This window comes from Cynara cardunculus (assembly GCF_001531365.2).
Source record: "Cynara cardunculus var. scolymus isolate 2C chromosome LG 14, CcrdV1, whole genome shotgun sequence".
Taxonomy (NCBI): Eukaryota; Viridiplantae; Streptophyta; class Magnoliopsida; order Asterales; family Asteraceae; genus Cynara; species Cynara cardunculus.
In genome coordinates this window covers 12,071,420-12,086,830 of record NC_037541.1, presented here as the reverse complement: position 1 = coordinate 12,086,830, position 15,411 = coordinate 12,071,420, and the positions used below count along the sequence as shown (strand labels likewise).

At 32.7% G+C, this 15,411-nt stretch overlaps 1 protein-coding gene across 1 annotated transcript; it reads right to left on the bottom strand.

Moving 5' to 3' along the window:
• Window positions 1-593: 593 nt before the first annotated feature.
• LOC112526992 (UDP-galactose/UDP-glucose transporter 4-like) lies at window positions 594-4,603 on the bottom strand. Its single transcript, XM_025137455.1, has 7 exons — window positions 4,172-4,603; window positions 2,885-2,913; window positions 2,593-2,794; window positions 1,833-2,075; window positions 1,617-1,718; window positions 1,265-1,372; window positions 594-977 (listed from the first exon to the last, which is right to left on the bottom strand). The coding sequence occupies exons 1-7, from the start codon at window positions 4,298-4,300 to the stop codon at window positions 768-770; spliced, it is 1,023 nt and encodes a 340-aa protein (XP_024993223.1). The 5' UTR covers window positions 4,301-4,603; the 3' UTR covers window positions 594-767.
• Window positions 4,604-15,411: the final 10,808 nt, after the last annotated feature.

Sequence of the window (15,411 nt, the reverse complement as noted above, 5' to 3'; positions counted from 1 at the left end):
CCCTAATATCGATATATATATTTTTTTAAAATTTTTATGATATCTTTAAATTTAGATTTTATTCAAAAATAAAAACATTATCGTTTTTCTCAAAACCACTAAAAACCGTATTATATCGATAAAGATAACAAAATAAAATGACACATTAAAATTGAAATGTATCTCGCTATATTATGCAAACACCCTCCTAATTAGTGAAAACAATTACAATAACATCTCTCTCTCTCTCTCTTCAATGTCAACTATATGTTTGGTAAACATAAAATAGCTTATTTAAATGCTATTTGAAGTAGCGTTTTTTTTTTTCAATTATAACCCTTATTAATACATATTAATTAATAAATATTTATATAAGTTTCATAAAAAACTAATTTAAATTTATTTTATTTCATAAATAATGATAAATAATTTCAATAAAATATTTAATTTAATTATTAATTATATTTTATAAAAATTTATTAATTAATTAGGAAAATGTCAATTTTATTTTTTTATTCACATTACATGTAATTATTATTTAAAACCACAAATTAATATAATTTTTTTCTAAAATTATACAAATCCAAATGAATTTTTTTTTGCCACCTCATCATTTCAAATACATTTCTTGTGTTTATATATACATTTTTTTTAATTTAAAGATTTATAAAAACAATGAAATTAAACAAAAATAATCAAATATAATTATTGTTGTGGACTTTGTAATTATCATTTGTTTATGCCCACAAACCATCTCCAATAAATTCTCCTACTTCCAATCAAATCTTTTACACCAAACTTCTTCTTTCTTCTTCCTCTTCATTCCTTCGGTTTTCGACCTTCGGAACCACTCGTGGAGCCGGTTTGTTCTCCGGGATCATCTTCAACACGATCCCCATCGATATCAGAATCAAACCGGTCCCATGTTGCTCCGTTAACGGTTTTGTGAAGATCAAGTACGATAGCAACAAAGTCACCGCCTTTCTCGCCGTTGTTATCTATCAACGTCATTCCGTATCAGTACAAGTTCAGTATAAACCAAACCAAACCAAACCAAACCCTGTACAGAATCCCACCCAAAGGTGGGATTTGAAAGGATAAGATGTATACAGACCTTATCTTAGTTTCATAATTATGTCTGGAATATGGTGGTGACGGATGGATGTTAACAAAAACAGTTTATTAGAACATTCAGTAATATCTGACGTTCTGTAAAAGCCGATCTTGTTGTAGTGAAAGTCAAGATTCGAAGCTAAGATGAGGATTTGGAAAAAAGAAAGCATACCATGGCGGTGGTCGCGGCTCCAAATATGGCAATGAGCGAAAGGACCGAGACTTGACCGATAAACGTTGCCATTGCTTCAAACACCAATACACCATAGACATAAGGATGCTGCACCCACGAAACAAAATCAATCTCATCGATCAAAAGGTCCGGTTTTGACTTTTAGAGTCAAATCAACAAGGTTGCAAGGTCAAATTCGACAAAAATAATATCAAAATTTTCAAGATTTCTCCAGCTAAAAAACAAAGCCGATTCTGTAACAAAATCCACATCAATTTCAGACAAGCAAATCACCAAGTTTGACTTCAAAAGTCAACCAAGAAAACAGAATTAAACAAAGAGAGAACTTCACCTGAGAACAAGAACTCCAAGCTTTGAATAATTCCCCTGTCAAAAGCATTGGAGGAATCAAAAAGGGCAAACCCACAACAGTTGAGCAAAACAGCATCTCCATCTGCACAACATTTCCAGAAAAAAAAAGGTCAAAAAGTCAGACTTCTTTTCGACAAATTCGCTTTAGTCACACCCCTGAAGACACGAAACGGAACAATTCACATGTGAATCGAACCTGCGTTGTATCGGGATTCATGGTGAAGATAGCTTCTTGAAAGTTCCCAAGGAATGAATCCATGATCAGAGCACCAGAAACCATAACGACACCAATAATGCTGAAATTTGGCGAAGTGTTTGCATCCGCCAGTGTGAATAGAATTAGACCCGCTACCAGAAGTAGTGCAGAGACGTATTCATGAGGAGGATATTTTCGTCTTAAACCAGGAATAAATGCTCCCATGACCATCACAGGAAGCACCTGACACATAAAGGTACAATAATTCACCAACCGATGACATATTGTGATCAAGATTCAGACTTCTTAATCCAAGAAAATGTTTGGGGTGGCACCGTACAACCAAATAATGCCATTTTTGGGATGGTACAGTACAACAAAATAATGCCATTTTTGGGATGGCACAGTACAACAAAATAATGCACAATGGAAATCAAGAACAGGAAGTTATAATCCCGGATGCAATGTACAACCCGACAATGCATAGAGGAATCAAGATCCTAACTTCATTATCCAGGATGCAATGTTGGGGTGATAATGTACAACCAAACAATGCATAAAGACATCAAGAATTTCGGTTCTCTAATCTGGGGGCATCAAAATCCCGAGTTCATGATCCAATGTACATCCAAACAATGCAAAGTGGAAATCAAGATCAAGAACTAATAATCCCAGATTCAATGTACAACCAGACAATGCACAGTGAAGATCAAGATGCAATGTACAACCAAATTAAGCATGGAGGAAATCAAGACTTTACCTTGGTGGATTTAAACATGAGTTGAGCAGGGTAATTGAGGAAAGCCAAAGACCCTTTGGTGAGTCCATGAGAACCCATGAGTACAGCCGAGAGCTTCACGTAAGTCTTCCACGGATTCACCATTTGCTTCGTGGTGAACCCTTGCAAGTAAATCAAAACAAGGTAAACCCATCCTTGAATGAATGTAAAATACCAGCCATAACTACAAAAAATTCAAAAAAAAAAAAGTCAACATTTTTTAAGCAAAAACAATGCTCAAATTCAAGATTTGATGCATAAAACAAAAACCCACCTGAATTTAAGCCGATTATATACATATTCCTGAGAAAAAGAAACAAATATGTGCATACTTATTAGCATCAATCAACAAAAACAAAAGGAAACTAATACTGCATAACCCCCAAACAGAATGCCAGTTCTAGATTTTGACTTTTGATGGTCAAATACTATATTTTGTAACTTCAATCCAGATGCAAGTGATTAACAATAATGTAGAATTAGAATTTTGTAAGCACCAAGTTTGGGACTTGTTAATTTTAAACTCAAGATCAAACAAGTTGACCAATTAAAAAGTCAAATAACTGGTTGAACATTAAATAATAGCCCAATTCAGCTAAAAGAAAATTGGTCAGCTTGATTGACAACTTGTAGTTAAAGCAGTAAAAGTTGTATATTTCACCTGATTTGATTGTTTAACAACAAAATGTACCATGATGACCCAAGAACAGATCAAGAATAGTAACAGAGATATTATGAATTTAATAATTTAAATCCAAATAAAGAATGATGACATCATGAAAATTGGAAGCAACAAACTTTGGACGGATTATTCTTTGGTACCAAGTTGAGATAAGAATTATTTCGATACGTTTTGTAGGACCCCTTTTAAGATTCACCGAAACTAATCAAATATTAATCTTAATTTCAATTAGAGATAAAATTACATAATTAAGATAAAGAAATAGTCAATAAAGCCTAAAAAGATCCAAAATTATGCAGGCAGATTGCATAAAGTATTGCATGCAAACCATAATCCCCATTAACAACAGTCCAAAGTAAGAACCCATAAACTTATGTGTTTGTTTGATCGTCTAATTCACTTGGGGTTTTGCTGGTTTTAGCAATCAAACATGGGGTTTTTGAAGAACACCCAATTTTTGAGAAACATCAGAGAAATCAAATATGGGGTTTTAAAGAAAACCCAATTCTTGAAAAGGAATTAGAAAAATCGTATAATGGGTTTTTGAAGAACACTCGATTCTTGAAATATCTCATCAGATCAAACATGGGGGTTTGAAGAACACTCGATTCTTGAAATATCTGATCAAATCAAACATGGGGTTTTGAAGAACACTCGATTCTGGAAATATCTCATCAAATCAATCATGGGGTTTTGAAGAACACTCGGTTCTTGGAATAATTAAGCAAATCAAACATGGGTTTTGGAAGACAACCCGATTCTCAAAATATCTAATTAAATCTAAAATGGGGGTTTTCCAAATTCTCACATCACAAAACCAGCTACAAAAAATACTCGTAATTCAATCAAAAACACAAAAAGGGGTTTTGAGAAAATTACCTCACAAACACCATTAACGAGATACCCAAAGAAAAACCCAGAAGAACAAATGAGAAATTGCTGCCATTTTGGACGATCAGAGAGAGAAATACCAAACAGAGATCGAGATTGCTCTTCGTTGTTCTTCATTTTTCCTCAAAAACTCTTGTAGAAAAAAGAAGTCAATAGCTTTTATGATGAACAATGAAAGAAATTATTCATATAAAGAAATAGAATCGATAGATCAACTGCATGTTGACTTTAGAGAGAGAATGGATTGATTAAAGGGAGCGTATCGGTTCAATCACGTTAAACATGTATCGAGGACACATGAATCATAAAGGGTTTCATATGTGTGTGTGTATATATATATATATATATATATATATTTAGAGAGAGAAAGCTTGATGTGTGATGGAGTGTTTACAGGGTCTGGTTTTTGGAGAGGAGGCCAACTCACAATGGAGGAGAAGACGTGTTATATATTGGGAGGCTTCCACCAGGGTTTTTACTTCAGAATGAAATTGTCAAATTTTATAAAATTTAATATATTTTTGTTTTATTCTCATTTTTAGGAGGATTTTTATTTATTAACCTGGATATCCAACCTGTTATGCAAGCCGACTAATTTTAGGACGATTATCCATTCTACATGTAATTTGGAATCATTGCATTTGAATTTCTGTGGCCACAAAAAGATTTTTATTTCTCATTTGATTTGAATATGAAACCTACAGACGCTTTTAACCTTTGAAGCCCAAGTTCAAACAATCAGACACCACCCTTATGAGGGGTTTTTCAAGTTTATAATTTAAAAAAAAAACCTATAATTTAAAAAAAAATCTAATTATAAAATTACAGTATGTTTTTTTTTAAATCAAACTGATGATAAGAAATTAATATAAACAAATGTCTCGTTTACTGATGATAATACATTAAAATTTAAATACTAATTATATATATATATATATATATATATATGTATGTCTAATTAAATGAGAATTAATTAGTTTGTGGTAACCGTGAGATCCAATCTCAAACACAAATCAATAGATAGATTAGAAAATTTATAATTTTGGTAATTTTTAATTAAAATTTTAATACAAAAACATTTTAGGTATTTTCTCTCATCTCTCCTCTCTTATCTCTCCGTCCCCCGGCCACCCTCCTCCGGTGATACCACAGTAGTATCACAATACATCTTATATGTGATTGGATATCACACTGATGTCGTTTGTGTGGTCGATCGAATATGTAACACAGTGATATCACAATGCATCATATATGTGCTTGAGTATCATAATATGGTATCATTGGAGGCCGAAAGACGGAGACGGGGACGGAGAGAGGAGAGAAAATAAAAAATACCTAAAATGTCCTTGTATTAAAATTTTAATTAAAAATTATCAAAATTATACATTTCCTAATTTATCTATTGATTTGTTGTTGAGATTGAATCTCACGATTACCACAAACTAGTCAATTCTCCCTGGACCTATATATATATTTCTTTTACAACCTTGTGCATTTGTACAACCCTTGCAACCCAATTAATTATAGAAATGATGGGAGTTCATTTATTATGATTTGAATATTTATGGAATATGAATAGAGTTCATTTATTATGATTTGAATATTTATGGAATATGAATAGAGTTCATTAATTATGATTAATAATTTATATTAGGAAACAATTAATTGATTAAAAATTGAATGGTTGAGATGAGGGTTGTATAGAGTGTAGGAATGGCAAATGGTGTAGAATAACATCCCTATATATATATATATATATATATATATATATATTTGGTCATCACCTGTTAAAAACTCAAGTAATTCACCCCTCACAAATGGCTTGAACTCTAGTTCATTTAAGTCTATCCGTCCATGTTTGTTATGTTCATTTGTTTATGTTCGTTCGTTCATGATCATTTAGTATTGTAACGAATGAACACAAACACAAATACAACCATTTCTTAAACGAACGAACATGAACACAAACAATTTTGTTCGTTTAGTGTTCGTGTTTGTTCATTTGTTCGGTTAAGTTAAAAGAACAAACACGAACAACCCTCCATTCGTGTTCCTTCGGTTCGTTTACAGACCTAATTTAAAGTTAATTGTTTATTAAAATATTCCATAATTTTATAATCTCAATACATTTTCTTTAAATATTATATAAAATAATAATAATAAAATCTTATTGGTGAGAATACTAAAAATATTATTTCTCTTTCCTCACATTCCAATTTATATAATTCCTTAAACTCGAATTTCTTTTTTGGTTTCTGTATTTTAGATAACAAGGGTTGGGTTTACGTGAGACCAGTCTGTTTTCGTGAGACCCGTGAGACCACATTTTTACACGTAAACTTCACAGCAAAAACACTGTGAAGGTTAATAAAAGTCGAACCTTCACAGCAAAAACACTGTGAAGGTTTTAAAAAGTCACATTCACAGCATTTTGCTGTGAAGTTTCAAGTGTAAAATGCTGGTCTCACGGGTCTCACGAAAACATGCTGGTCTCACATGATCCCAAGTCTAGATAACAATATATATAATCTGTTAAAGTAAAAAAGTACAAAATCTGCATTTAGAGAATTTGTTGGAAATACTTTAACGGGCTTACATGTATCTGATTTATCTTTCACACGATATAGGTTGGCTCGGGTTGTCGGTTACAAACTTTTTTTTGGTAAAAACACAGTATGTTCCATTAACTACATCTCAGATATTATATGTTTTAAAATATTAAGCTTCCAAATAAAGATTGAAATAGCATACATTCCATATCAGTATAGTTATGTAAAAAATAACAAGAAATCAGATATGCATCTGCTTCTAAACTTTATTCTGTAAATTCTTTCAACACGCTATCACTAAACTTTATCTTAAAACGGGTATGAAATTTTGAAAAAGTTGTATGCTATAAATGTTAAACATGTTTATTGTCCACGTGTGGAAGAGAAGGTGTCCACACTTTACACTCGCTTACCTTTGCTAGATCGTTGCCTTGATCGAATCATACATACATACATACATACATACATACATACATACATACATACATATACGGGTGGTTCAAGAAAGAACACAAAGGGAAAAAAGAACAATATACTCATCTAAACCGTTTATCTATTTTAATCCAACGATTTTAAGTATGTTTTTGCGACATGATCGTCTGTTAGCATATTACATATTGTTTTTTGAATATGGCCTCCAAAATTTTGGGGCTCAATGGCACCTGATTTTTTTTTTATTAAGCTGGATATCCAACCCGCTATGCGAGCAATTAATCCCAGGTTGACTTCCTGCTTTGTAGATAGCCCGGAGTCACCTCATTTGAACATTCGTGGCCACAAGAGGATTTATATTCCTTCTTGGATTTGAACCTGGGACCTCCTGGTACTTTTGACATTTGGAGTCAAGCTCAAACCAATCAGGCATCACCTTTGTGGTTAATGGCGCCCGAATTTATATAGTTGTACCTGTAAATCCACCTAGACAGTAATAGAACACATGTCTTTTTAAATGTGGTGACCGTACTTAAAAAGAAGTGAAAAAAATAAATCTTTAACATAGTATACTAAGTTTTACCTACCTAAAAGATTAAAAAAAAAATCGTATGGCCCTGGCCCCCAGAGGCCCCTATAGGCCTTCGCCCCTGCAACTAGACCTATCAAATTTATTTCAAAATCAAATAAGGTTATTTAATTTCAGAATTCGTTAATTAAAAATAAAAACGACTCTTTAATATTTTCCTCATCTCGTCATTTTACCATTTTATTATTTTAATTTATAATAATAATAATTATTATTATTTTAGATAATTTATAATTTATATACACCATCCATGTCTATTTTAATGAATGTTTAATACCCCATCAATGTGGAGTGTATTTTTTCTTTCCTTTTATTATATTAAAAATATTTAATTAAATGTCACTATTAAAATAATTGATTCAATTATAATATTTATGGAAAATTTTCAAGAAAACAATGACATAAATCAATCATGTAAGACTCATAATTAGATATTTCAATTTAATTTATAAAAAAACAAAATAAGTAAGCTTTTTTATTATTTAAAATGGATTATATTGACCGGTCGACATTTTGTTATTAACTTATGCGAGTTGATTAATATCAGTACGATCATCTGCTTTGTAGGTAACTCAGAGTTACCGTACTTGAACCTCCATGGTTCCAAGAAGATTTTTATTCCTTCTTAGATTTGAACATGGATCTTGAGGCACTTTTGACCTTTGAAGCTCAAGTTTAAACCAATCAGACACAACCCTTGTATTTACTTATTAATTTATACTAGTTATGTACCCGCACAATGCGGTGGGAGCCGTGAATTTTAACGATTTTGAAGTTTCATTGGTTTTATTAGAAAAGATTTAACGATGATATAAGTTATACTTGATCTTTACATATTAATACAATTTGAATAAATAAGAGTTATGGTTCCAATTACAGTCCATCGATGAAAAAAATTGTATAACAGTTTCAAATCCAATATATTTAAAATCTAACATATTTAAATGACTCCACACATATGTTCAATTTACACCAATAACAAAAAAATCAAGAGATCGAGAGCCAGAGTTCTAAAGCAATTGAATGGGTTGAATGGAAGAACTTTTAATAACTCATAGTGAATATCAGTTTGAATATCACCTTGGGGGATGTGAAGAAAACATAAATGTATGAGAGAGTGAAGACATGAGTGAAAGGAGTCAAAAGTATCTTGGTAACATGAAAATAAAATGTAATAATGTGCATTGTTAACTTGTACTATATGTTATTTTAATTTTAGATTAAGAGATTTTAAAACTGAATGCATAAAGTAGTAGTATTTAATGCATTATGAGTTGTTTTTAAGACATTTAAGACTTTGTGCATAAATTTATAGTACTTTGTGCATTAAAAATTATTTTTAAGACTTTTAATAAATTTGGTTTATAACGTAATATATATATATATATATATATATATATATATATCAAATTAAATTAATGTAATATAATTACAAGATTTACAATTTTATAATAATACATTTTATCATCTTTTTTATGCAACAATCAATTATAATTGAAAGAAAATTTTTTATACCATGTATCAGCCAACAATACTTGGTATCAACTTTTTTTTTTTTTCTGTTGGTACAGTTTTGTACCAAAATTGCAGATAATGAAGTTGTGAATTTATATTCATATTTCTACCAACTAGATTTAGATGTACCACGACATTGAACATTCAAATAACATGTTCATATGTGTTGTACTAATTATCACTACATATACAAACATTCAAATAACTTTCATATGATATAAACATTCACTAATAGTCTAAGGGGTTGTTTGTTTACCTCTTAATAGTTTCATTAAGAGGTAATCTCTGAATCGTTAAAAGGTGAATTTTGTTTGACAAAAAATATTTTGTCTCTTAATGGAGATAAACCCTCTAAATGATTTTATATCTTAGGTCTTTCTTAACCATTCAGCACTCTAATTTCGTTTTAAATAATTACAAAACAATTATATTTTATTTTGCAGTATATTTGTCTTGCTAAAAAGAACTTTTTTTGTTAATTTCTAATAAATTTTTTATTTGGTGTTATATTGTTTCTCTAAAATCCATTACATAATTAAAAAATAATAAATAAAGAAGAATAATTATTTTTCTCAATTTTTAAAAAAATAAAGGGTTGTTTGTTTACCTATTAATAATTTCACTAAAAGACAGTTTTTGAATCGTTAAGAGGTGAATTTTGTTTGGCAAAAAAAGTCTGTTTCTTAATTATTTTAAAACATTATGAATGATTTTGTATTATAATTATCCCTTAACCATTCAGCGTCTTAATTTCATCGTAAACAATTTCCAACCAATTATATTTCATTTTGCACTATATTATAAGAGTCTATTGATCATTCTGACCACTTAATCATTCTAAACCAAACTATTAACAACTGTCAAACAGTCCGTAAATCTATACTATATTATAAAGCATTTGACAAAAATTCTTAGAAACAATTTTTTATGCATGAAGTAGTATCGTAGATTGATTCATATTACTAAAAATTCAATATTATAGATAAATTATGCATAAGTACAACATATTAAAGCTCATGTTTGAATTCGTGTAACTAACTGCAGATAAACATAATCAAATAAAGAATAAATATATGACTTTAAAATATAAAACAACTAAAATATAATTTGAATAATTATCGATTTCTAATAAAATAATTAATTATTATATTTAAATTATAATTGACAAAATAGAATTAAAAAATTACACAAAAAATGATAAATTTAAATAGTTAACTTGATATTAATATTGATATATTTTTGTCAAATTTTTATGATATCTTCAAATTTATATTTTATTCAAAAATAAAAATATTATTATTTTTTCAAAATCATATAAAATCATACTATAACATCGATTGAAATAAAAAATAAAATAAAATATTAAAATTAATATGTATCTCATTACATTGTATCAGTACTTTCCTAGTAAATAAGAAACGGTGAATAGAATGAGGCTATAATTAGCAAATTTAATGCTGGAGAAAGGAAATGCATGGTTCCGAAAGTGGTTAAATGAAAGTACAAGTTATGAAGCACAAGTTACAAGCAGGAAAAGTCGTACATTCCCGAGGTTGTACCCATTTTGAAGCAAAGTCCGTTGAGACACGTGGCGAAAGGAGAGGAAAAGGTATGTCAGAAGTAAAAAGTGAGCTGGAAGTTAAGTACTTCAACTTTGTTGTTTTCCCTACTTTCCAAAATCTTAATTTATTCCCAAAAAATATTATTTGGTGGTCCAATAAAAATTCTTTACTAAATTACATCTTTAGTCCCTATAGTTTGTTAAAAAATCATTATAGTCCTCTTTTTATTTTTGAAATTTTTATCAGTATGATTTATAATTTATTGTTTTTTCATCTGTTTTCGATCCAGTTTGAATAGTTTAACCCCCCCCCCCCAAACCACATTCCAAAACATAATAATGGTTTAAGCAAAAAAAACTTGGTTTGACTTGGTTTGACCGGTTTGAGCAACCAGCAATCCGATGTATTTTTTGAACACCCGTATAATTTATTGCTGTCTCCGTCCATGTGATTTACTATTTTCATCTTTTACACTTAAAGGTAAGAAATTGGCGTCAGTCACTATAGACAAAATAACAATAAATTACAGACTATATGAATAAAAATCTTCTTGTGGCCATGAAGGTTCAAATGCGGTGACTACAGGCTATCTGCAAAGCAGGTGGTCGTCCTGGGATTAGTCGGCTCTCATAACGAATTGGATATCCAGGTTAATAAAAAAACGTAACTTTAAAGTCATAAAGACGAAAGTCACGGTTTTTAAAAAATCAGATGAAAAACGTAATTTACTCGATAACTAAATAAGCCATACAATGAGTTAAAAAAGATGTGTTAAAGACATATTAAAATAATTAATTTTTATATAAAATAATAATAGGGTTATGTTGACCCGTCGAGAAATTTATATTTATTTAATATTTTATGAATAATTAATAAATTAAAATATAATATAATTTTTTTATTTCAGACATTTAACCCTAAACACAACTAAAACTCATGGCCGGAGACCGGAGAGAAGACCGAAGAGAAGGTTTCAAAGGAGACTGGAGAGAAGACCGAAGAGAAGGCAACCGTGAAGACCGGAGAGAAGCCCGAGGAGAAGATCGTAGAGGTTTCCAGAGAGYTGAAACGAAAATCGAAGAAGATGATGGCTGGCAAAAGGTGGAGCGCAGAAGGAGATCTCGAACATCTTTGTTCAACTTCTTCTTCTCTGGGTTTCCAGATTCCTGGGGAGAAGAAGCTTTGGAAAGAATGTTCTCACGTTTTGGAAAGGTTTCGTCGCTATACCTTGCAAAGAAAAGAACCAGAAGAGGCTCAAAATTTGGCTTTGTGAAGTTCAAGTTCGAAGGAGATGGGAGGTCGTTGGAGAAACAACTACAATCGATTATCATTGGCTCGAAAAAGTTGGTTATTAATCTGGAGAAATTTTGTAAGGCTGTCAAAAGGACCTCTAATGAAGGTCACACCTTCTTAAGACCTTCTAGGAGTGTTCCCATCAAAGAACCTACTAAAAGAAGACCCGTTACTTTTCTCTCAGAGTCAAGATTCGTGGACAGGAGAACCTTTAAACAGGCGGTTACAGGGGACGGAGAGGCAAAGGACGAAGAGTGTGGCATCATCGAAGTTCCGATCAATGTTGAACACCTGAGAAGGCTTAAAAATAGCTGGGTGGGAAGAGTCAAGGGTATTGATCAGTTGAGGAACATTAATGCCATTTTGAAAGAAGATGGTATGGGTGAATGTAAAATCCAATATTTAGGAGGTCTTTTCATTCTCTGCGAATGGAWTTCGAGAGATTTGGCAAAGAAAGTTTTGATTAAAAATAAGGAGGTTTTAAAAGTTTGGTTTCAAATGGTGAAGTTATGGGAGGAGAATTTCTCTTTACAGGAGAGATTGACTTGGCTTGATATCCAAGGTTTACCGGTTGAAGCCTGGAATGAATCTTCAATCCGTAACATCGCGGGGTCTTTCGGCGAAGTGCTTGAGGTGGACGAACCCTCTTTTGAGGGCTCTACGGTTTGTTCTTTTGGTGCTTTAATTGTAACAAGTTCAATGGCTGAGGTGAATACAGTCATAAAGGTCAAAGTCCAGAATAAGATTCATACTGTTAAAGTTCTTGAAGAACATAATAGATTGATCTTGTCAGCCAGAGAGAATGACATCAGGTTTGAATCTGATTCTGATGAAGAAGAGGATGACGATATCCTACGAGACGGAGTTTCAGATACCTTTTCCATTGGTTGTTGTTCGCCGGAAAACTCCCCTCGTCGGAATCCAATCGCCGGAGATGGGAGCTTTTCTGGAAATCCAAAAGTCCCTTCTCTTTCTCCAAGGTTGGAGGCTCACATTGTTCCCAAGGCGCCGACCTCGAGTTCTGATCCAAATAATGATTTCTCGTCCATTAATGCTGATAAGCAAGTGGGATCTCCTGCCCATAAAGGTTTTCCTAATCCTTGCCAGGCCAATTCTGGCCCACTTCCTCAAGGTAATACTTTTAAAGCCCAATCTTCAAAGGCCCACCATCCTAAGTTTAATTTAGGCCCTTCTGGCTTTGAGTTCTGTAACTCAATTAATTCTGCTGGATCTAACAAGGACTCCTCAGACTCCAATTTTTCGATTTTGGCTTCAAAGGAAGCGATTGGAAGGGCTATTGGAGTTATTTACGAAAATAAAAAAGGAGATGATCGAGGAGTTTAATTCTCTTTCGCTCTTCTTCAAGGATTTTTTCCTTTGTTCAAGATGCGTGTTTTATCCTTTAATTGCTGTGGGCTAAAAGCCAAAGGGAAATTGGAGAAAATCAAAGAATTCCTTTGGAAAGAAAAATGCTCAGTCATAGGGCTTCAAGAAWCGAAACTCTCAGAGGTTGATCGTCAGTGGGTCGCTAAACTCTGGGGTCACAAGAATTGGGATTTTGTCTCGCAAGACGCAATAGGGTTTTCTGGTGGAATTCTTCTCACGTGGGATACTGATTCCTTTTCTAAAGATTATGAACTTAAGAACACAAATTTTTGTGGAGCTGTTGGTACTTGGCACGATGTGAATAAGAAGGTTGGGCTTTTGAATGTTTATGGCCCTCAATCTTCTTCTCTTAAATCCATTCTATGGAATGATTTAAGCTCTATCTTCCTAAGCTCGCCTGAGGTTATTTGGGTTGTTTTTGGCGACTTCAATGTTGTCAGGTATAGAGAAGAAAGGAAGGGTTCCGTGTTTAATGTGAATGAGGCTAGGGAGTTTAACAACTTCATCCTTTCCWCGGGGTTACAAGAGATTCAACTTTGTGGGAGGAGGTTTACAAGATTTAGCAAAGACGGCTTGAAGATGAGCAAGCTTGACCGGATGTTGGTTACTCACAATTTCTTTTCATTTTGGAAAGACCCACTTATTCAGGTTTTACATCGGTCTATCTCGGATCACTGTCCTATTTTATTAAAAGTGGAGGAGATTAACTTTGGCCCCAAGCCTTTCAGAGTTTTCGATTCATGGATAAAGATTRATGGTTTTCAAAATGCAGTTCTTCTCTCGTGGTCCTCTCACTCTTTTTTTGGTTCAGCAGATTTTATTCTTAAAGARAAGGTTAAAGCTCTAAGAAAGGATTTAAAAGTTTGGGCAAAACTAGAAAGGGACAGGAAACTTCTGAAAAAGTTCGATATTGCTAAAGCTCTTTTAGAGTGGGATGTGAAGGCCGAGCATAGTGTAATTTCAGAAGAGGACCGGGTTAAAAGAGATGGATTAATTTTCGATTCTTTTCAGTTGGAATATTTGGAGAGGTTGGACTTAAAACAAAAAGCTCGACTCAAGTGGGCGGTCGAAGGCGATGAAAATACTAATTTCTTTCATTCCCTTGTGAATCATAGATGGAGAAGGAACAAGATAAAGGGTCTCATCTGTGATGGTTTTTGGTCAACTGACCCTTCTGTCATTCAGAATACCATCTTCAATCATTTCGCGGAAAGGTTTCATGACCCCAACCCCGTTCGGCCTTCTTTCTTTTGCTCTTCTTTTAAAAGACTTTCGCCGGATGAAGCTTCAGATCTGGAACGTCCCTTCTCGGCCGATGAAATCAAGGAAGCGGTTTGGTCTTGCAATGGGTCAAAAGCACCGGGACCTGATGGACTTAATTTTAATTTTATTAAAACTTTTTGGCCTATTATTGGTAACTCTTTTATGAAGGCAGTCTGGCATTTTGAAAACACTGGTATCATAGGCAGAGGTTGTAATGCTTCTTTCATTGCCTTGATTCCTAAGAAAATCGATCCCATGGAAATCTCGGATTTTCGGCCAATCAGTTTGTTGGGGGGTTTTTATAAAATCATTGCTAAGCTTTTGGCGAACCGCTTGGTTAAAGTTATGGATAAATTGATTTCCGGAAACCAAACAGCTTTTATCCCCGGAAGGCAGATTCTTGATGGGTGTTTAGTGGCAAATGAGTTAGTCCATTTGGCGAAAAAACAAAAGAAAAGAATGTTCCTTTTTAAAGTGGACTTTGAAAAAGCCTTCGATACCGTCAATTGGAACTTCCTCCTCTCTACGATGAAGCAAATGGGGTTTGGGCACAAATGGATTAAGTGGATTAAAGGTTGTCTTCAGTCGGCTTCTTCTTCTGTTTTGATTAACGGTTCTCCCTCGAAAGAGTTTTATTTA